This window comes from Mirounga leonina, unplaced genomic scaffold, assembly GCF_011800145.1.
Source record: "Mirounga leonina isolate KUSES-001 unplaced genomic scaffold, KU_Mleo_1.0 Mir_204, whole genome shotgun sequence".
Taxonomy (NCBI): domain Eukaryota; kingdom Metazoa; phylum Chordata; class Mammalia; order Carnivora; family Phocidae; genus Mirounga; species Mirounga leonina.
The window spans coordinates 299,437-322,696 of record NW_023270513.1 but is presented as its reverse complement, the minus strand read 5'-3'; the positions used below and the strand labels follow the sequence as shown (position 1 = coordinate 322,696).

The window sequence follows — 23,260 nt, the reverse complement described above, 5'->3', positions numbered from 1 at the left end:
CCCACCCCTCATCATAAACACAGAGCCACCCACACTGGCTATCTGACCCACTTACACCAGGTCACACACCCCTGTGCTTTGCTGGTAGTGCCCTTTTTGGACAAGTTTGCCTCAGGCCCAGCATGGCAGGCCCCTCTCCCAGAAGTCCAGCAGATACCTCTGCCCACACCATATCTCCCGACCAGAGAGTTCTGCAAGGCTTCAGTTCTAGGGGAAGTAGTATCAAGTTTCATTTAACAAGCAAACCACAGTACACCTAGTTAAACTCTCCACCCTCTGGCCAAGGACCAAATACTGCCCACTGCAGGCAAGGAGAGCCTCTGTAAATAACTGGCCTGAAGGACAGAGCAGCCAAAACACAACACAGAGTGCATGCAGGACATACCAGAGACAATTCCTCAAGGGCCAGGCCCTGGACAGTATATGACCTCTTTTTCATAAAGCCATTACTCTGAGGGGCAGGAAACAGAACAGGCTTTTCTAACACAAAGAAGTCAGAGATTTAGACAAAATGTCAAGATGGGGAAATTCATCCCAAATGAAACAACAAGATAAAGTCATGGCCAGAGATCTAATTGAAACAGATATAATCAATATGCATGAAGGAGAATTTAAAGCAAAAAATCCTAAGAATATTCACTGGGCTTGAGAAAAGAATGGAAGATTTCAGAGAGGCCCTTATTGCAGAGATAAAAGAGTTAAAAATCAGTCAGAAATGAAAAATGCAGTAATTCTGATTTAGATCAGACTGGTTGTAATGAACACAAGGATGGTAGAAGCAAAAGGACAAATAAATGATATGGAGGATAAAATAATGGAAAATAATGAAACTGAAAAAAGAATTATGGAACATGAGAATGGACTTAGGGAACTCAGTGACTACATCAAACATAATAACATATGTATTATAGGAGCCCCAGAAGAAGCAGATAGAGAAAAGGTGACAGAAAATTTATCTGAAGAAATAATAGCTGAAAAATTCAGCTCACAGAGAACTCCCATCAAGCACCAAGACATATTGCAATTAAATTAGCAAAATATAGTGATGAAGAAAAAAATCCTAAAAGCAGCAAGACAAAAGAAGTCCCTAACTTACAAGGAAAGACAAATAAGGCTAGTTGCACCTCTCTCCACAGAAGCTTTGCAAGCCAGAAGGGAGTGGCATGATATATGCAACCTGCTGAATGGAAAAATCTGCAGCCAAGAATATTCTGTCCAGCAAGGCTATCATTCAAAATAGAAGGAGAGATAAAGAGTTTCCCAGACAAACAAAAACTAAAGGAGTTTGTGATCAGTAAAGTATCTCTGCAAGAAATATTAAGGGGAACTCTTTGAATGGAAAGGAAAGACCAAAAGTTATAAAGATAAAGGATCATAGAAAATCTCCAGAAATAATGACAAAACAAGTAATAAAATGGCACTAAAAACATATCTATCAATAAATACTCTGACTGTAAATGGACTAATGTACCAATCAAAAGAATAAAGGGTATCAGAATGGATTTAAAAAAAAAAGGCACCTCTATATGCTGCCTACAAGACACTCATTTGAGACCTAAAGACAACTGGAGATTGAAAGTGAGTGGATGCGAAAAACATTTATCATGCATATGGACATCAAAAGAAAGCCAGAGTAGCAATAATTATTTTGGATAAACTAGACTTTAAACTGAAGATTGAAACAACAGATGAAAAAGGGTACTATATCATAAAAAAGGGACAATTCAACAAGAAGATCTTACAGTTGTGAATATTTATACACCCAACATGGGAGCACCCAAATATATAAAACAATTAAAAACAAACATAAAGGAAATCATTGATAATGATACAAAAATAGTTGGGGACTTTAACACCCCACTTACAACAATGGACAGATCATTTAAGCAGAAAATCAACAAGGAAAAATGGCTTTGAATGACACACTGGACCAGATGGACTTAACAGATATATTTAGAGCATTCCATCCTAAAGCAGCAGAATATACATTCTTTTCAAGTGCACATGGGACATTCTCCAGAATACATCATATACTGGGTCACAAATCAGGCCTCCACAGGTACAGAAAAGATTGAGATTGTACCAGGCATATTTTCTGACCACAATTCTATGAAACTAGAAGTCAACCACAAGAAAGTTTGGAAGGATCATAATAAATACATGGAGGTTAATCAACATGCTACTAAAGAAGGAATTGGGCAACCAGGAAATTAAAGAAGAAATTTAAAAATACATAAAAAAAATGAAAATGAAAACACAATGGTCCAAAATCTTTGAGATGCAGCAAAAATAGTCCTAAGATGGAAAGATACAGCAATTCATGCATACCTCAAGAGGCAAGAAAGATTTCAAATAAAGAACCTAACCTTACACCTAGAGGAGGTAGAAAAAGAACAACAAATGGAGTCTAAAACTGGCAGAAGGAAAAGAATAATACAGATTAAAGCAGAAATAAATGATATACAGACTAAAAAACAATGGAACAGATCAATGAAACCAGAAGCTGATTCTTTGAAAAAACTAATAAAATTGTTAAGTGTCTATCAGACTTACAAAAAGAAAAGAGAAAGGACCCCAATAAATAAAATCACAAAGGAGAGAGGATAAATAACAACCAACACCACAGAAATACAATTAGAATATTATGAAAACTATATGGCAACAAATTGGACAAACCGGAAAAAATGGATAAATTCTTACAAACATATTAACTACCCAAACAAAAGAGGAACAAATAGAAAACTTGAAAAGACTGATAACCAGCAAAATAATTGAATCAGTAATAAAAAATCCTAGCAAACAAATGTCCAGGACAAGATGGCTTCACAGGTGAATTCTACCAAACATTTAAAGAAGACCTAATGTCTATTCCTCGCCAACTATTCCAAAAAATAAAAAAAGGAAAGAAAACTTCCAAGTTCATTCTATGAGGTCAACATTATCCATACACTAACACCAACTAAAGACTCCACTAAAAAGAGAAGTATAAGCCTATATCCATGATGAATAGGTATGCAAAAATTCTCAATAAAATACTAGCAAACAGAATCCAAACAATATATTAAAAGAATCAATCATCCTGATCAAGTGGGATTTGTTCCTGGGTTGCAAGTGTGGTTCAATATTTGCTAATCAATCACTGTGATACACCACATTAATAAAAGAAAGCATAAGGACCATTTCAATAGATGCAGAAAAAGCATTAGACAAAGTACAACATCCATTCATGATAAAAACCTCCAGCAAAGTAAGGTTAGAGGGAACAATAAAGGCCATACATGAAAAACTCACAGCTAATATCTTCAGTGAGGAACAACTGAGAACTTTTCCTCTATGGTCAGAAACAAGACCAATGTTATTCAACATAGTACTGGAAGTCCTAGCCACAGCAATCAGACAACAAAAAGAAATAAAAGGCATCCAAATCAGCAAGGAAGAGGTAAAACTTTCTCCATTTGCACTATGACATGATACTGTATATGAAAAACGAAAGACTCCACCAAAAAACTGCTAGAACGGTTTCCCTTTCCTCAGGAGACATATCTAGAAAGATCTTGCTAGGGCCGATGTCAAAGAGGTTACTGCCTGTGTTCTCTATGATTTTGATGGTTTCCCATCTCACGTTTAGGTCTTTCATACATTTTGAATTTGTTTTTGTGTGTGCTGTACAAAAGTGGTCCAGTTCCATTCTTTTGCATGTTGCTGTCCAGTTTTCCCAACACCATTTCTTGAAGAGATTGTCATTTTCCCATTGGATATTCTTTCCTGCTTTGTCAAGGATTAACTGACCATATAGTTTTGGGTTAATTTCTGGCTTTTCTATTCTGTTCCCTTAATTTATGTGTGTATTATTATGCCAGTATCATAGTGTCTTGATCCCTATAGCTTTGTAATAGAACTTGAAGTCCGGAATTGTGATGCTTCCAGCTTTGCTTTCCTTTTACAAGATTGCTTTGGCTTTTCGGGGTCTTTTGTGGTTGCATACAAATCTTGGGAATGTTTGTTCTAGCTCTGTGAAAAATGATGGTGGTATTTTGATAGGGATTGCATTAAATGTGTAGATTGCTTTGGGTACTAGAGACATTTTAACAATATTTGTACTTGCAACCAGTGAGCATGGAATGCTTTTCCATATCTTTGTGTCATCTTCAATCTCTTTCGTCAGTGTTTTATCATTTTCGGAGTACAGATCCTTCACCTCTTTGGTTGGGTTTATTCTTGTGTATCTTATGGTTTCTGGTATAGTTGTAAATGGGATTGGTTCCTTAATTTCTCTTTCTGCTGCTTCATTATTGGTGTTTAGAAATATAACAGATTTTTGTATGTTGATTTTGTACCCTGTAACTTCACTGAATTCTGTATCAGTTCTAGCAAGTTTTTGGTGGAGTCTTTTGGGTTTTCTATGTGGTGTATCATGTCATCTGCATATAGTGAATGTTTTCCTTTTTCCTTGTCGATTTGGATGCCTTTTCTTTTTGTTGTCTGCTTGCTGTGTCTAGGACTTCCAGTTCAATGTAAATGACAGTGGTGATAGTGGATATACTTGTCCTGCTCCTGACTGTAGGAGAAAAGCTCTCAGGTTTTCCCCATTGAGGATGATACTACCTGTGGGTTTTAGTATATGGTCTTTATCATGTTGCAGTTTATTCCCTCCAAACTTACTTTGTTGAGGGTTTTTATCATGAATGGATGTTGTACTTTGTCAAATGCTTTTTCTGCTTCTATTGAAATGATCATATGGTTCTTATCTTTCCTTTTATTCATGTCAGGTATCACAGTGATTGATAAGCAAATACTGAACCACACTTGCAACACAGGAATAAATTCCACTTGACCGTGGTGAACGATTCTTTTAATATATTGTTTGATGCTCTTTGCTAGTATTTGATAGAGAATTTTTGCATCTATGTTCATCAGGGATCTTGCCTTGTAGTTCTCTTTTTTAGTGGAATCTTTATGTGGTTTTGGTATCAGGATAATTCTTGCTTTTTAGTATGAATTTGGAAGTTTCACTTCCTTTTCTATTTTTTGGATTGGTTTGAGAAGAATAGGTGTTATGAAGCCACCTGGCCCTGGACTTTTGTTTGCTGGGAGATTTTTTTATTGCTGATTTAATTTCTTTGCTGGTTATCAGTCTGTTCAAGTTTTCTGTTTTTTCCTGTTTCAGTTTTGGTAATTTTTATGTTTCTAGGAATTTATCCATTTTTTCCAAATTGTCCAATTAGTTGTCATATAGTTCTTCATAATATTCTATTATAATTGTTTTTATTTCCATGGTGTTCTTATTTGTCCTCTTTCATTTGTGATTTTACTTATTTGGGGCCTTTGTTTTTTTGTTAAGTGTGGCTGGAGGTTTATCAACTTTTTTTCTTTAAAGATTTTATTTATTTATTTATTTGACAGAGACACAGCGAGAGAGGGAACACAAGCAAGGGGGAGCAGGAGAGGGAGAAGCAGGCTTCCCACGGAGCAGGGAGCCCGATGTGGGGTTGGATCCCAGGACCCTGGGATTATGACCTGACCCGAAGGCAGACACTTAATGACTGAGCCACCCAGGTGCCCCTGGAGGTTTATCAACTTTTAAAATTTTTTTGAAAAACAGGTCCTGGTTTCATTGATGTTTTCTGCTGTGTTTTTAGTTTCTCTATAGAAACACATATAGAACACATTTCTTTGTGTTCTGATCTTTATTACGTCTTTCTGTCTGCTGGTTTAGGCTTCATTTGTTCTTTTTTCTAGCTCCTTTAGGTATGAAATTAGGCTGTTTATTTGAAATTTTTCTTAGCTCTTGAGGTAGGCATGTCATGTATTACTATATCCTTACCTCTTAGGGCTGCTTTTGCTGCATACCAAAGGTTTTGGACCGTTGTGTGTTTATTTTCATTTGTTTCCATATATTTTTTTTTGTTTATTTCTTCTTTGATTTCCTGGTTGACCCATTTATTGTATGGCATTATGTTGTCTAACTTCCATGTAATTGTGATATTTCCAAATTTTTTCTTGTGGATCTCTTTAAGTTTCATAGTGTTGTGGTCAGAAAAAAATGCGTGGTGTGAGTCAATCTTTTTATATGTATTGTGTATTGTTTTGTGACCTAATATGCAATTTGTTCTGGAGAATGACCCATGTGCACTTGAAAAGAATGTGTATTCTGCTGCTTTAGGTTGGAATATTCTGAATATATCTGTTAAGTCCATCTGGTCCAGCCCGTCATTCAAAGCTATTATGTCCTTTTTGATTTTCTCTTTAGGTGATCTGTCCATTGATGTAAGTGGGGTGTTAATGTCCTCTACTATAATTGTATTATGGTGAATGAGTTCCTTTATGTTTGTTACTAATTGTATTATATATTTGGGTGCTCCCATGTTGGGTGCATAAACACAATTGTTAGATTTTCCCTTTTATGATTATATAGTGCCATTCTTTGTCTCTTGTTACGGTCTTTGTTTTAAAGTCTAGTTTGTACGATATATGTATTGCTACAGTGGCTTTCTTTTGATGTCTATTTGTATGATGAATGTTTCTTCATCCCCTTGCTTTTAATCTTCAGGCATCTTTAGGTCTCAAATGATAAGCCACATATAGGGTCTTTTTTTTTTCCATTCTGAAGACACCTTATATCTTTTGAGTGAAACATTTTGTCTATTTACATTCAGAGTAATTATTGATAGATATGTATTTAGTGCTGTTTTACTTGTTTTGTCATTGTTTCTGGAGATTTTTGTGATCCTTTCTTGTCTTTGTCAGTTTTGGCCTGTCATTTCCACTCAAAGAGTCCCCTTTAATTTCAGGGCTGGCTTAGTGACCATGAAATCCTTTAGTTTTTGTTTGGGAAATTCTTTAACTCTTCCTATTCTGAATGATAGCTTTGCTGGATAGACTATTCTTGGCTATAGATTTTTTTTCCATTCTGCTCATTGAATTTATCATGCCACTGCCTTCTGGCTTGCCAAGTTTCTGTTGAGAGGGCTGAAGCTAGCCTTATGCATCTTATTTTGTAAGTTAGGTACTTCCTTTGTCTTGCTGCTTTTAGGAGTTTTTTTCTTTATTACTATATTTACTTATAACATGTCTTGGTGTTGGCCTGCTTTTGTTGATTGTGATGGGAGTTCTCTCTGCCTCGTGGATCTGGATGTCTCTTTCCTTCCCTAAATTAGGGAAGTTTTCACCTATTACTTCCTCAAATAAATATTCTGCCTCCCTTTTCCTCTCTTCTTCTTCTGGGACTCCTGTAATATGAATGTTACTACATTTGATGGAATCATTGAGTTCCCCAAGTCTATTCTTGTGTTTCATAATTCTTCTTTCAGCCTTCTGTTCATTGCATTAAGTTTGTTTCCAGTCTCAGTTATTGCATTGTTTATCTCTGAGGTAAAATTCTCCTTGTTGCCTTCCATTCTTTTCTCAAGTCCAGTGAGTATCCTTATGATTGTTGCTTTAAATTCTCTAGTAGTCTTGTTACTTATATACGCCTTGCTTAGAACTCTGGCCAAGGCCTCATCTTATTCTTTCATTTGCAATAAATTACTCCATGTTAGCATTTTGTCTAAGTCTTTGTCTTCTTTTCTATGTTAGAAAAGCCTGTTCTGTTTCCTGTTCTTGAGAGTAATGGCTTTATGAAGCAGTGATCACGTAGTGTCCATGGCTTGGCACTTCAGGGTGTCTTTCTGGTGTGTGCTCCTGTGCTCTGTTGTTACGTTTTGTCTGCTCTATCCTTCAGACCAGTCATCAGTAAATCTCTCCTTGCCTGCAGTGGGCAGTGTTTGGTCCTTGGTCAGAGTGTGGCAAGTCTTAACTAGGTTTGCTGTGGTCTGCTCTTGCAAAGAGAGTGGATCCTACTTTATCTAGAACTGAAGCATTTGGAGCTCTGGTCAGGGGACATGGCGTGGGCAGGGGTTTCTGCTGATCTTCTGGGGAAAGGGCCCACCATGCTGGGACTGAGTCAAACTTGATGGAGAAGGGCAGTCCCACCAAAGTGCCGGGGTCTGAGAGTTGGTATAAGCAAGTTAGGCAGCTGTGTCAGCCCTGAGCTCTTTCCTGCAAGGGTCTCTGCATTTGTGCTGGAGGGGGAAGGGAAATGGCTCTAGCCAGCTTCTTTGTTCCTGAAAAGGTATCTCTGAAGGCTACCTCTTAGAGAAGCACTCTGAGAAGAGTGAATAGTCTTCCCCCTTTGTGGCCCAGGGGTTTTTGAGATTTCTGTTTCCAAGTTGTCCTCCTCAAGGTTTTTTGACTGACTTCTCACCAAGAGCAGCACAGTGACCTTTGGGCTCTAATTCTGCCAAGCCTGCTGACCTTTAATACTCCATGCTTTAGAGATGGAGTGTGGGTAGGGGATTGTGCTGGACTTTTGGGGGAGGATCCTGCTGTGCCGGGACTGAGGCAATCTTGACTGACCAGGGTTGTCCTGCCAGAGCACAGAGGTGTGAGAATTGTAATCAAGTCAGGCAGCCTGTGTAGGCCCTGTGCTGCTTCCTGCAGGTGGCTCTGTGTTTATGCTCTGGGGGGGGGGGGGGGTGAAATGGGATCAGCCAGTTGTTTTGTCCCCAGAGAAACATCTCTGTGAGCACTGTCTCTCAGGGAAGCACTCACAATAGAATGAATTATCTCCCCTCTGTGTGTCCCAGGCATTTTTCAGATTGCTGTTTCCAGGCTGTCCGTCTCCCCCTTTTTTGCCTGTCTTCTTCTCTCCAGGAGCAGGGAAGTTCCCTCCAGGCTCATACCTGCCAAGCCTGCTGACATTTAAAACTCCAGACTTTAAGCCCTGCTGGTTGCAAAAACTCAGGAAACTCAGCCCTCTTGTTTTCCCAGTCAGTGGCTTTGGGAAAACATTCTCCTTCTGTGTTCCTCTGTCTCTCACCCTTCTCTGCAGCTCCCATGATCCATTTCTCCCCCAACCATGTCTCCCCACTTCTTACTTTCTTCAATGGGGTTTTTTCTCTCCCTTTAGTTGTGGAGTTTGTTCTGTTGGTCTTCAGGTTGATTTCTTGGGTATTTAGGATGATTTGATAGTTATCTCATTGTATTCATGGGACTAGACCAACCTAGGGTCTCTTTGTTCTGACACTATCTTCCCACATCCTGGTTTATTTTTCTTTGATTTTACCCTGGTAGACTCTGTTTACTATTTATTATAAAGCAGATTTGCTAGCAACTAATTCAGTTTTTGTTTATCTGGGAATATCTTCCTTTTTGAAGGTTAATTTTGCTAGATGTAGAATATTATTGTAGGGTTGTAGGGTTTTTGTCTCACAGAGTGGAACAATGAATCTCCTGGACACAAAAGGGTGAAGTGAAGTCAAAGTTTATTAAGTGAAGTCGAGAAGAGAAAGGAGAGGAGGGGAGGGAAGGGAAGGCGAGGGGAGGGGACAGGGGAGGAGGGCAGGGGAGAGGAGGGGAGAGGAGAGAGGAAAGGAAAGGAGCTCTCTAGAGTGAGAGGGGTCCTGAATGGGTTGCCACTGAGGGCTTTTATGGTTAATCTTTTGTAGAAAACCGATCAGGGAACTTGGCAAATTTCTTGTCAATAACAGGTAAAAACAAACGTGGTGTGTTTGTAAATATCATGAGAATATCCTGTCTATATTTAGAACAACATGGTGGATTTGTAAATATCATGAGACTATACTGTCAACATTTAGAACGAAGATAGTGGATTTGTTACCTTCCCTTCTTTCTGTTTAATATCTCATCTATAACATTTCTTCACATCTGGGATTTCTGTGAGCCTAGTCATATAGCTCCCTACCTGTCTTTCTCTTCCTAGCCTCTCCTGTCCCTTACTCATTATCTTGATAGTTCCCTCCACCCCAGCATTTTGAATATGCTACTTTGTCTGATCCTTCATGATTCCTGATGAAAAATTCCACTGTTAATCTTATTGAGGATTCCTTGTTCATGATGAGTCTTTTTCTTTTGCCTTTTTCAAAGATTTTGTCCCCTTTCTTTATCTTTCAGCAGTTGACTGTGATATTTTTAGGTATGTATATCTGAGTTTATCTTCCTTTAGGTGTGTATTGAGCTTGTTGGGAGTTAAGATGATTTTTATTTTTATCAAGTGTGGCAGATACTCTTTCTTCATCTTCCTCTCCTATTCTAGGATTCCCATCTTGTGTGTTGTTATGTTTATGGTGCCTCATAGATCTCTGAGAATCTGTTGATTTTTCTTAATTCTTTTTTCTTTCTGTTACATAGATTTGGTAATCTCAGTTGACCTGTCTTTAGCTTCACTGATTCTTCTGTCTGCCCAGTTCTAATCTTGAGCTTGTGTAGTAAATTTTCCATGTTTATTATTGTATTTTTTAATGACAGAATTTTTGTTGATTCTTTTAAAATATTCTCCAACTCATTATTGGTATTCTGTATTTGGTGAGACATTGTTCTCATTCTGTCCTTTAGTTTTTTTAGATATGGTTCTTTTTTAATTCTTTGAATATATTTAGAATAGCTAATTTAAAATCTTTGTGTAGTAAGTCCAATGTCTGGGCTTTCTCATGGACGGTTTCTGTTGATTACATTTTTTTTTTAGTATATAAAGCCAGTGTTTCCTGTTTCTGTGTGTCTCCTAATTTCTTGTTGAAACGTTTACATTTAATATCATATAATGTGACAGTTCTTGAAATGAGAACCTCTTTCCCCATGGTTTGTGTGTGTGTTGTTTCCTTGTTTATTGACTTCTTGAACTAATTCTGTATTAAAGTCTATTTTTTGTTGTGTGTAGCCCCTGAAGTCTTTGGTAGGTTAGCTTAGTGATCACCTACTGACTGGACAAGGATTCCATGGAATATCTTGAATCAGCAAGTTTCCCAGCCTTTGGTGAAGGGCTTTGTTGGTGTATGTTATGGCATGCCCCCAACATTCAGCCAGTCAGTTCACAACTCTGCCTACCATTTTCTCTTCTTGTTCAGGGCCTCAAGGTCAGATAGAAGTGAGAGATTAGGGCCATCTCAAGTCTTTCATGGACATAGACACACACAGTCTGAGGTGTGCACACATTCCTTCACATGCACATGTCTTTCTAGATTCGTAGGGATAGGTTGTAGCTTTGCATAGGGCCTGTGCACATGTCATTCTCCAAATTGTCATTTTCTAATTTTTTTATGAAGCATTTTGTGATCTTGGACCCAATTCCAATGTATTTTTGGGAGTAGATTCCCTACACTAACAAGCAGTTTTCTGAATACCAGCTAGATGTCCTACCATTCAACTGAACTATGACACTATCTCCCTGGAAACCAGATTATGCAGGTTAAGGTTTCAGTTGTACGAGACTGCGCTACCACTTTCAGATGTCTATCACAAGTCCAGTGCTTCTGACCAATTGGCTATAAACTAGAGGTTCCCACAATGTCCTTAGGTTTGATTAATTTGCTAAAATGACTCGCAGAATTCAATGAAATATTTTACTTACTAGATTACAGGCTTATTATGAAAGGATATAACATAAGAACAGCCATATAGAAGGTATGTATAGGGCATATTATGGGAAAAGGGTGTGGAGCTTCCATGCACTGTCTGAGCATACAATTCTCCCCACTTCTCTACATGTTTACTAACCTGGAAGTTCCTTTTAGGTTTTTATGGAGGCTTCATTGCATAGGCATGATTGACTAAATCAGTGGCCATTGGTGGTTGATTCAACCTCTAGTCTCTCTCTCCTCCACAGAGGTCAGGGGAGTGAGAATGAGAGTTCCAGTGCTCTAATCACATGGTTAGTTCTCCTGGCAACCAGTCCCCATTTTTAGGTGTGGTCCAAAATCATGCGATTAACCTAACAAAAGACAATTTTATGGCTCTCATCAGAGAAAATTTCAAGGGTTTTGGGAGCTGTGAGCTGGGAATGGTGGATGAAGACCTACTATATATGAGAAATGCATTCTGGTCATCTGAATGATCAAATATATATTTCTTATAAATCATAATATCACAGTAAATATTTTGGTCAACCTCTTGATAACTCCAACTTTTACATTGCCTTGGGCTACCACAATTTTTTAAAAATTTGAGATGATTGTTTTTCACAAATGCCCCCAAAACAGCACTGTTTACAAAGAATGAGCTTTGTTAGAACAGAGACTAGACTTAAGAATGGAACGTTAAGGACCTGTTAAAATAGAAAAATAGTGATAGTTCTGTAAGAGTGCAGCCTTGTAAAACTCCAACCCCATTCTGCCCTAGCTGGTGGCTGCGAACCTGTTGGTTTTCGCAGCTATCATAGTTGTGAAACTGTTGGTTTTCAGTGCTACAGCAGAGCTAGGGAGAGAGTGATTTGATTAGGTTTACTTAATACACAACAAAGTACACTGGTATTATCAAGATTCAATATTTTATCTTAAACAGAGAATCCTTAGATTGTTAAGGCTTTAATTTATTAGAGACTATTAGGTATATTATATAATCTATCATACATATATATTATATAATCTGTTATATATAACATATATGACAGAAAAATTTGTGTCCAGGATATATAAAGAAATCTTATAGCTCAATAACTCAACAATAAGAACACAAAAACCCAAGTATAAAACTGGCTAGAGGGGCGCCTGGGTGGCTCAGTCGTTAAGCGTCTGCCTTCGGCTCAGGTCATGATCCCAGGGTCCTAGGATCGAGCCCCGCATCAGGCTCCCTGCTCCGCGGGAAGCCTGCTTCTCCCTCTCCCACTCCCCCTGCTTGTGCTCCCTCTCTCACTGTGTCTCTCTCTGTCAAATAAATAAATAAAATCTTTAAAAAGAAAAAAAAAAACTGGCTAGAGTCTTAACAGACCCTTCATGAAAAAAAGATATTGTAAATGCCTAATAAGTTCATGATAAACTACTTAGCACCATTAGTCATCAAGAAAATGCAAATTAAAACTATAGTGAGATACCACCACACATCCATTGGAATGGTTAAAATTAAAATAAAAAAAGTCATTTACCAGATTTTTATTGTAGCTTTATTCACAATAGACAATATATGGAAGGAACCCAAGTGTCCGTCGATAGATGAATGAATAAATAAGATGTGGTGTGTGTGTGTATACATATATATATACGTATGTATACATATATATTAATTATTAGCTATCAGGGAAATAAAGCTATCAGGGAAATCAGGAAAATATTTCCCTGATACACACACACACACACACACGCACACACAAACTGGTGGTTGCCAGAGGGGAAGTGAGTAGGGGAATGGGCAAAATGAGTGAAGGAGTGAAGGAGAATGGGAGTTACAGGCTTGTAGCTATGGAATGAGTAAATCATCAGGAAGAAAGGTACGGCATAGGAATATAGTCAGTGGCATTTTAATAGCATTGTATGGTGACAGAGGGTAGCTATGCTTGTGGTGAGCATAGCATAATGTATAGAGTTGTTGAATCACTATGTTGTATACCTGAAACTAATATAACATTGTATCTCAGAAATGCTTTACTAAAAAGATTTTATTTTTTTAATTTAATTTAATTTTATTAGGTAATGCTGGTCACCATACAATACATCATTAGTTTTTGATGTAGTGATCCATGCTTCACTGTTTTCTTATAACACCCAGTGCTCCATGCAGTATGTGCCCTCCTTAATACCCATCACCAGGCTAATGCATCCCCCCACCCCCTTCCCCTCTAAAACACTCAGTTTGTTTCTCAGAGTCCAGAGTCTCTCATGGTTCATCTCTCTCTCCAATTTCCCCCTCTTCATTTTTCCCTTCCTTCTCCTAATGTCCTCCATGCTATTCCTTATGTTCCACAAATAAGTGAAACCCTATGATAATTGACTTTCTTTGCTTGACTTATTTCACTTAGCATAATCTCCAGTCCCATCCATGTTGATGTAAAAAAGTTGGGTATTCATCCTTTCTGATGGCTGAGTCATATTCCATTGTATATATGGACCACATGTTCTTGATCCATTCATCTGTTGAAGGGCATCTCGGCTCTTTCTACCATTTGGATATTGCGGACATTGCTGCTATGAACATTGGGGGGCATATGGCCCTTCTTTTCACTACGTCTGTATCTTTGTGGTAAATACCCAGGAGTGCAATTGCTGGGTCATAGGGTAGCTCTATTTTTAAATTTTTGAGGCACCTCCACACTGTTTTCCAAAGTGGCTGTACCAACGTGCATTCCCACCGACAGTGTAAGGGGGTTCCCCTTACTCCACAACCTCTCCAACATTTGTTGTTTCTTGCCTTGTCAATTTTTGCCATTCTTACTGGTCTAAGGTGGTATCTCAGTGTGGTTTTGATTTGAAATGCCCTGATGACTAATGATGATGAACACTTTTTCATGTGTCTGTTAGCCATCTGTATGTCTTCTTTGGAGAAGTATCTGTTCGTGTCTTCTGCCCATTTTTTGACTTATTTGTTTTTTGGGTGTTGAGTTTGAGAAGTTCTTTATAGGTCTTGGAAATCAGCCCTTTGTAGTGTCATTTGCAAATATCTTCTCCCATTCTGTGGGTTGCCTCTTTGTTTTGTTGACTGTTTCCTTTGCTGTGCAGAAGCTTTTTCTCTTGATGAAGCCCCAAAGTTCATTTTTGCTTTTGTTTCACTAGGTTTTGGAGATGTATCTTGAAAGAAGTTGCTGTGCGCAATTTCAACGAAGTTACTGCCTTTGTTCTCGAACTCTAGGATTTTGATGGATTTCTGTCTCACGCTGAGGTCTTTCATCCACTTTGAGTTTATCTTTGTGAATGGTGTTAGAGAATGGTCGAGATTCATTCTTCTGCATGTGGCTGTCCAATTTTCCCAGCACCATTTATTGAAGAGACTGTCTTTTTTCCATTGCATGTTTTTTCCTGCTTTGTCAAAGATTATTTGACCATAGAGTTGAGGGTCCATATCTGGGCTCTGTGTTCTCTTCCATTGGTCTGTATGTCTGTTTTTGTGCCAGTACCATGCTGTTTTGCTGATCACAGCTTTGTAGTTTAGGTTGAAATCAGGCAACGTGATGCCCCCAGCTTTGTTTTGCTTTTTCAACATTTCCTTGGCGATTCCAGGTCTTTTCTGATTCCATTCAAATTTTAGGTTGGTTTGTTCCAGCACGTTGAAAAATGTCATTGGAATTTTGATCAGGATGGCATTGAAGGTATAGATTGCTCCGGGTAGCTTAGACATTTTAACAGTGTTTATTCTTCCGATCCATGAGCATGGAATATTTTTCCATCTTTTTGTGTCTTCTTCAATTTCTTTCATGAGTGTTCTGTAGTTCTTAGAGTATAGATTCTTTACCTCTTTGTTTAGGTTTATTCCGAGGTATCTTATGGTTTTTGGTGCTATTGTAAATTGACTCATTTCTCTAATTACTCTTTCTACAATTGCATTGTTAGTGTATAAGAAAGCAACTGATTTCTGTGCTGTCATTTTGTGTCCTGCCACATTACTGAATTGCTGTATGAGTTCTAGTAATTTGGTGGTGGAGTCTTTTGGGTTTTCCACATAAAGTATCATGTCGTTGCGAAAAGAGAGAGTTTGACTTCTTCTTTGTCAATTTGAATACCTTTTATTTCTTTTTGTTGTCTGATTGCTGTTGCTAGGACTTCTAGTACTATGTTGAACAATAGTGACGAGAGTCCACATCTTTGATGTGTTTCTGATCTTCAGGGAAAGGCTCTTACCTTTTCCCCATTGAGGATGATATTCACTGTGGGTTTTTCATAGATGGATTTTATGAACTTGAGGAATGTTTCCTCTATCCCTGTACTCTGCAGAGTTTTAATCAGGAAAGAATGTTGTATTTTGTCAAATGCTTTTTCTGCATCAAGTGAGAGGACCATATGGTTCTTCTCCCTCCTCTTGTTAATGTGTTTTATCACTCTGATTGATTTGCGAATGTTGAACCACCCTTGCATCCCGGGGATAAATCCCACTTGGTCGTGGTGGATGAACCTTTTAATGTATTGTTGGATCCTATTAGCTAGGATTTTGTTGAGGATTTTGGAATCCATATTCATCAGGGATATCGGTCTGAAATGTTCTCCTTTTTGATGGGGTCTTTGCCTGGTTTGGGGATTAAGGTAATGCTGGCCTCATAGAATGAGTTTGGAAGTTTTCCTTCTGTTTCTATTTTTTGAAACAGCTTCAGTAGAATAGGTATTATTTCTTCTTTGAATGTTTGGTAGAATTCCCCCAAGAAATCCATCAGGCCCTGGACTCTTGTTTTTTGGGAGGTTTTTGATCACTGCTTCAATCTCATTGCTGGTTATTGGCCTATTCAGGTTGTCAGTTTCTTCCTGTTTCAGTCTTGGCAGTTTATAGGTTTCCAGGAAGGCCTCCATGTCATCCAGATTGCTCAGTTTATTGGCATAGGGTTGTTGATAATATTTTCTAATAATTGTTTCTATTCCCTTGGTGTTAGTCATGATCTCTCCCCTGTCATTCATCATTTTATTAATTTGGGTCCTTTCTCTTTTCTTTTGGATAAGTCTGGCCAGTGGTTTATCCATCTTATTAATTCTTTCAAAGAACCACCTTCCGGTTTCGTTGATCTGATCTACTGTGTTTCTGGTTTCTAATTCATTGATTTCTGCTCTAATTTTAATTATTTCTCTTCTAATGTGTGTCTTAGGCATCGTTTGTTGCTTTTTCTCTAGTTCTGTAAGGTGTAGAGTTAGTTGGTAATTTGACCATTTTTTGTACGTTTTAAGGTACACTTTCAACTAATCCTGTAACCCATAACCATGTAAAAACCATTACGTATTTACCCAAGGTAAATGAAAATACATGTCTTAGAAAGATTGATATATGAATGTTTAATGTTCTTCACACTAGTGAAAAACTGGAAACAGCACAATGTCCATAAATAGGTGAATGAATGAATTATGGTATATTTATATAATGGAATCTACTCAGCAAAAAAAAAAAATGAATTACAGGTCAATTAATTTCTAAGATTTTGTGAAGACCAAAGTAATTTGGATATAAGAGTATGTTCCATATGATTCCATAGACAATAATAGTGATAATAAGTAAATTGGTTTCTATACAACATTAATTACCTGACTAGTCTTGTTTTAATTTACCTTTTTCCCAGAAAGCTTCAGTTGCGTAAGAAATACTATCCTGCTACATTGTAGAATGAGTGAGTGAAAAACACTATAAAAGACAGATGAATATGAATGTGGTGTAGAGATAACCCTCAAAGATAGCTTGAACACCTATGAGATAGAGGCTTGGTCGAAAGGGATGCAGAAGTATTAGGAAAGATAAAATAACGATGCAATAGAGTGATGCAGTAAATTTTATTTTGATTAGGAAATAAGTGCCCCATAGATAACAAGGATTGCTATGTTATCTATTGATTCTTTGGAGTCCAAAAGTTACCCAACTCATTTATCTGAAATATAGGACTCATTCCTGACACTCTTCTTATTAGTACAGAGGCCATTTATATGAGACCTTCTTTTGATCAAGAGCTGCAAATTTATGCTTGTTCATATTTGTGAATGTGATTTGTTTGCATTGTCTTATTTTTTATTTGTTTATTTATAAGGTAAGTATAGGAATGCCTATCTTTGTGTATTCAAGAGGAGTAAATGAGAGTGCTTATGGAAAGTCCTTCGTAAACTTTTTCAAGCTCTGTGCAAATGTAAAGTAGTGTTTTCAATCAGGCCTGAGGTCTGGAGAAGTTGGTGCAAATAATGAAAATGGGAATGAATGCAACTTCTTTCTTACCCCATGCTTTTACTTACAAAATAATATAAATGTAAAAAATCATAATATTTGTGGTTTCTGAAATGTTCAAATAGTTCTAAAAGAGGAGTGATTATTAAGTGTACCTTGTTTGTATTAAGAAAAAACTGAAGGAATCCAGGTATTTGTGAAAGGTCAATATAATGAATATTCTTATTTAATTTCCCTGAGTGACACAGAAAGCACATGGGGGAATTCTGAGCTTGTCCTTTTCTGCTACTGGCCAAGGAGGCCAGAGGAAAGTGATTGTTTTCCAGCCATGGAGCCAGTTTTGTGTTTTCTTTATGATGACATATGGAAAACAGGGTGTGCATGTTCTTCTTACATTTATGTGTACCAGATTTGATGTAGAAAATGTTACTCCAAAGTGTGGAAATTTGAGAAGGCATGGTAAGTTGGTCTGTAGTCCCTACTCTTTGTCAAACCTTTCTTCTTCTTTTTTAAAAGATTTATTTGAGAGAGTGTGAGCGAGTGGGGGGAGGAGCTGAGAGAGACAGAGATTCTCAAGCTGACTCCCCGCTGAGCACGGATCCTGACACAGGGCTCAATCCCAGTACCCATGAGATCATGACCTGGGGCAAAATCATGAGTCAGATGCCTAACTAGCTGCGCCACTGCTCCTCTCCTCTTCTTCTTTCTCCTCCTTCTCCTCTTCCTCCTCCCCCTTCTCTTCCTCCTCCTTCTCTTCCTTCTCCTGCTTCTCCTCCTCCTCTCCCTGGCTCCTCCTCACCAGTGATGTGTTTAAAGGGTCAAGGATCTAAATACTGAAAATAAGCTCTTCTGTAAATGTGATGTAGGCAAGAGGACAATAAAATTCTAGGCAGGTTAATCTTTTCCAACCCAATGTCTGAACATGTTCTATTGTGTTTGTGCCTAACCGTCTTAGCTTTTTATTGAAAGGAATAGATGTTATTGTTTGCATTGTCTCCCTTTCTGTTAGTCTGAGAGTAAAAACTCTCATAAGGCTATGTATCTGATAGATGTGAAAGTGGAGGAGGATGAAGATATGGAGTTAAAGAAGAAATAGGAAAAGGGAAGCAAAAATAACCAAAAGTTTGAGCGTCCCTAGAAGATAGTCTAATGTGTTACTTTAGTTAGTGGGAGGAGTGCCCCTTAAACTTTAAAGGACGTATGAAGTATATGAAAATGCAGTTTCTGATTCTGTAAGTCTGCAGTTTGACCTGGGAATGTGTATTTCCGTAAAGCTCCCTGGTGATGATGATTCTGCTCTGAGAACCACTCAGAGTAGCAAGGCTGGAGAGTTTGGCTGTACCTTTTGGTGAAGGTCATATTTTAAAAATTTCACTAAAGATAATTTGTCAAAAGGCTAGCTAAATGTGATTTAGTTTTATACGTTCATTAGACTTTCATATAATAAAATTCAAAATTATTCACCAAAAATAAAAGCATTTGTCTGGGCATACCACCCTGAAGTTTTTCATTAATTGCCTCCCTAGTTCAGGTCCCTTGCTGAAAACTATGTGAACAATTTGTTCTCCTGCCAGATAGTATCCTAACCCAGGCTGCCATATGGTTAATGTGTAAAATGTCTAGGTTGTGCCTGTGTTGCCATGGAAAAGGCCCTGGAGAAACAGACAGACCGTCTGGCTTCTACTTTTGATACTGCTGACTAGCTCAGGGACTTTGAGTACCATAGCTCTAAAATTCAGCTATTTTTTTCCTTTGTGGAATGATTGTGGGTATTTGTTTGGTGAGAGGTGAGAAAGCATTTAGTTAGTGCCCGTAATTGGTGCTCAATTAATGCTTAAAGAGCCTCTTTAGGAGTAAAACTAAGTAATTTTAAGTCTTACAGGCTTTGGGTAGGAGGGGTCAGAGAGGACAGGAATTGAGATTAAAACATGTCCTATAACTTAAAAGAAGGACTTCACCATGCTGCTCTCCTTCCTCTTTAATGGTTTTAGTTGCTTAAATCTTGTACTGAAGTTCTGATCTTTTGTTTAACTTTATTAAATGCAAGTTGCTAACTACTGGGAGAACTTCCTTTTGCTTTTCTTCTATCAGCCTTATCTGAAATGAGTAAATCCGTTAAAGGACAGCAGTCTTGACCATTTCTTCTGTTGCTCTTACTTTGCAGATTATTCTTCAGCTGTTCAGAAATTTTCTCAGACACTTCAGTCCTTTCAGTTTGATTTTATTGGAGACACTCTGACTGATGACGAGATTAACATTGGTAAGTCTTCAGCTACATGTGGCCTTGTGCCTCTGAAGGCAGTTCTGAAACTCCTCGGTTTTTGGATACAGGGAACCTGGGCATCTTCATCCTCTGTGGTCTAGTGTCAAGATCATGGGAGGCTGCTTAAGAAGGGTAAAGAAACATTGTCTCCCAGTCCCCTTCCCCTCTCAAACCAAAGCAACAGGAAGATAGCCCTTAAGCCTCCACTGAGGCCTTTGACTTAGTCAATCTGTAGGGAACTTTTTCTTTAAAGAATCTAATACATGAAAATAGATATTTTTGTAAAATATCAATTAAAGAGTGATTTTTTTAAAAAAAATTCCAAAATGATTTAGAGTAACAGTCCTCCAAGGAATAAACTCCTCTAGAATGTTTAAAAGTAACATCTATATATGTCCAGCTTTTCAGACAACAGGACATTTGACATCTCTCTTGGGAACTGAATTTAACAAGTCACTCTATGAGCTGTGTGATCTCGGACAGATACTTCCTTTTTCTGAGCCTTAGTCTTATCATCTATAAAATGTGTTTAATATTAATATCAAGAATGTTACCAGGAAGAGATTGAATAGTGGACGTTAAAGAACTTTGTATTAGTTGTTATGAAGTTATAGTAGTGTCAGCAAACTATGGCCCTTGGGCCAAATCTTGCCTGCCACCTTTTTTTGGTAAAGTTTTGTTGGAACACAGCCACATATATTCGTTTAAATATGGTCTAAGGGAAAAAAATATTGTCTAAGGGTACTTTTGTTGTAGGACAACAACATTGAGTAGAAGTGGCAGAGACTGGATGGCTTTCAAAGCCTAAAATACCTGCTCTGGTCATTTAAGAAAAAGTTCAGTAACCAGTGAGCTAAAGAATTAGTGTAAAGCATTTGCTAGACAAGAACACTGAATCACAGAACTATTGTGAATAATTTAATGTCAGTGAAACAAGTTAGTTACAAGGTTGTATTTATGAACCCCGGCATTAAAATATGAAAATGTATTATTATTATTTAATGGTCATTGTAGTAAATATGAATAATATATAAAAGTATAAAATTACCTATGATAGTAAGATATTCCATCACAGAAACAATGTATTAGATGGTATTAGCATGTTATATTTTAGCTGTCTTTTGTACATGTATCTCTTATGTGTATGCAATTTAGTTCATGCAAAATACATAATTTTATCTTTTTAACCTAACAGTTTATCATCATCAGCTTCTGATATCATTTAAAATTCTTTGTAAGTTTCATGGGGGAGCAAGGACATTGTTTTTATTCACTGTTATTTCCCCAACATGTAGAGGGTGCCTAGCATATAGTAGATACTCAGCACATGTTTGTTGAGTAAATAAATAATGGATGAATTCAGATCTCTTTATTATAGGAGCCATAGTTTATATGATATTCAACTGTTTAGCTTATTTCCAATTTTTCACTCTTATAAATAGTACTGCAATGAATACTTCTATGAGACTAAGATTGATGACTGTTTTGGTAAATGTGGTAGTTTAACTAATGAGGCACACATTTGCATTTAGATTATTTATTCACTCCACTTCGTTTTAATTTTACAGATCTATTTTTGTTTAAGGGCATGACTTATTTAAAAGTTAATATCATGAGCTCTAGAGTCAGATAGCCCAAATTTGAACTCCAGCTTTGGAACTTATTATCTATGTAATCTGGGGAGGTGGCTTTCCCTTTTTTGAGTGTTAATTTTTCTCATCTTTGAAATAGGGTTGAGATGATCAATGCCAAGTGTGCACAGTGCCTAAATATATGTTAACTGTTTAGTCATTGTTAATATAAGACTTGATTTCTTTGTACTCTGCAATGGACTAAGTGTTTCTGTGTCCCTCCCAAAATTCATATGTTGAAATTCTAACCCCTGATATGATGGTATCAAGAGCTGGAGTCTTTGGGAGGTAATTAGGTCATGAAAGTGGAACCCCTCATGGATGGGATTAGTGCCCTCATAAAAGAGACACCAGAGGACTCTTTTACCCTCCTTCCATCACGTGAGGATACACAAGAAGTTGTCAGTCTAGAACCTTGAAGAGCGCTCACCAGAACCTAACTATGCTGACACTCTGATCTCAGACTTCAGCCTCCAGAACTGTGAGAAATAAATTTCTGTGGTTTATAAGCCACCCAGTCTATAGTATTTTGTTATAGCATCCTAAACTTAGTAAGACAGAAAGAAATTGGTACTGAGAAGTCAGGGTGTTCTGTACCAAATACCTAAAAATGTGGAAGTAGCTTTGGAACTGAGTAATGGGAAGAAGCTGCAAAAGTTTGGAGGTGCATGCTAAGAAAAGCCTAGATTGTCATGAATGGAATTTTTTTTTTAAAGATTTATTTATTTATTTGAGAGAGCGAGAATGAGAGAGAGTACATGAGAGGGGGGAGGGTCAGAGGGAGAAGCAGGCTCCTCGCTGAGCAGGGAGCCCGATGCGGGACTCGATCCCGGGACTCCAGGATCATGACCTGAGCCGAAGGCAGTCGCTTAACCAACTGAGCCACCCAGGCGCCCTGTCTTGAGTGGAATTTTAAAGGCAATTGTGGTGAGAGCTCAGAAAGAAAAAAGGCGAGCCATAGAGAAAGTTTCCATGAAGAACATGTTATTAGACAATGGAGAAAAGCAATCCTTGTTATAAAGTAGGCAAAGAACTTGGCTGAACTGTGTTTGCATTCTAGTGTTCTGTAGGAGGTAGTGCTTTCTGACTGAAAAAATTGAATATTTGGCTGAGGAAATTTCTAAGCAAAGTGTTAAAAGAATGGCTTGGTTCCCCCTGTTTCTACCAAAAGCTGAGAGGAGAAAAATGAAGATGGAATTATTAAACAAAATGGAACCAGAACTTCAAGATTTGGACACTTCTCTGCCTGTCCACGTTACAAAAAATGACAGTGTGTTTGGAAGAGAACACCAAGGGTGTGGTGGACTGACCATTGCATAAGGAGATCAATGTGGGTGTGAACCATGGAACAGAAGCCAGGAATAGAGATGGGATTATATGAGCAGAAACACTACCAGCTGGGACTATAGGAAACAAAAATGGGACAAAATGAAGGAAGACTGACTTCTTAGACCCTATTAGACCAGACCATATAGCTATTTGGCTATGAATGTGCACTATTTTTCAAAGACAAGAGAAGAAGGACTCTGAAGCCAATGCTGAGATCATCAGGGCTGCCACTTCCATCACATGCGTAGAGTGCAGAGGCCCTGGAGCCTCCCCCTAGATTTGAAAGGGTGAGACCAATGCCCAAGGAGCTGTAAGGGGTGGGCCCACTGAGGGTACAACACCCATCTTACCGTAAATGTCAACAAGTGCTGTTTAGGAAAAAGGTGTGTGAGTTTGAGCGTGATGGCTTATAAACAAAAATAAAAATAGCGCCGCC

General features: G+C 37.9%; 1 protein-coding gene across 1 annotated transcript in view; it reads left to right on the top strand.

Moving 5' to 3' along the window:
- Window positions 1-23,260, top strand: part of OPHN1 (oligophrenin 1) — a gene marked incomplete at its 3' end in the record, with an annotated part of 473,440 nt that overhangs the window by 161,004 nt on the left and 289,176 nt on the right. The window contains exon 3 of the mRNA XM_035028614.1: window positions 19,766-19,861. Coding sequence (XP_034884505.1) covers window positions 19,766-19,861 — 96 coding nt within the window. The remainder of the gene's footprint in view (window positions 1-19,765; window positions 19,862-23,260) is intronic.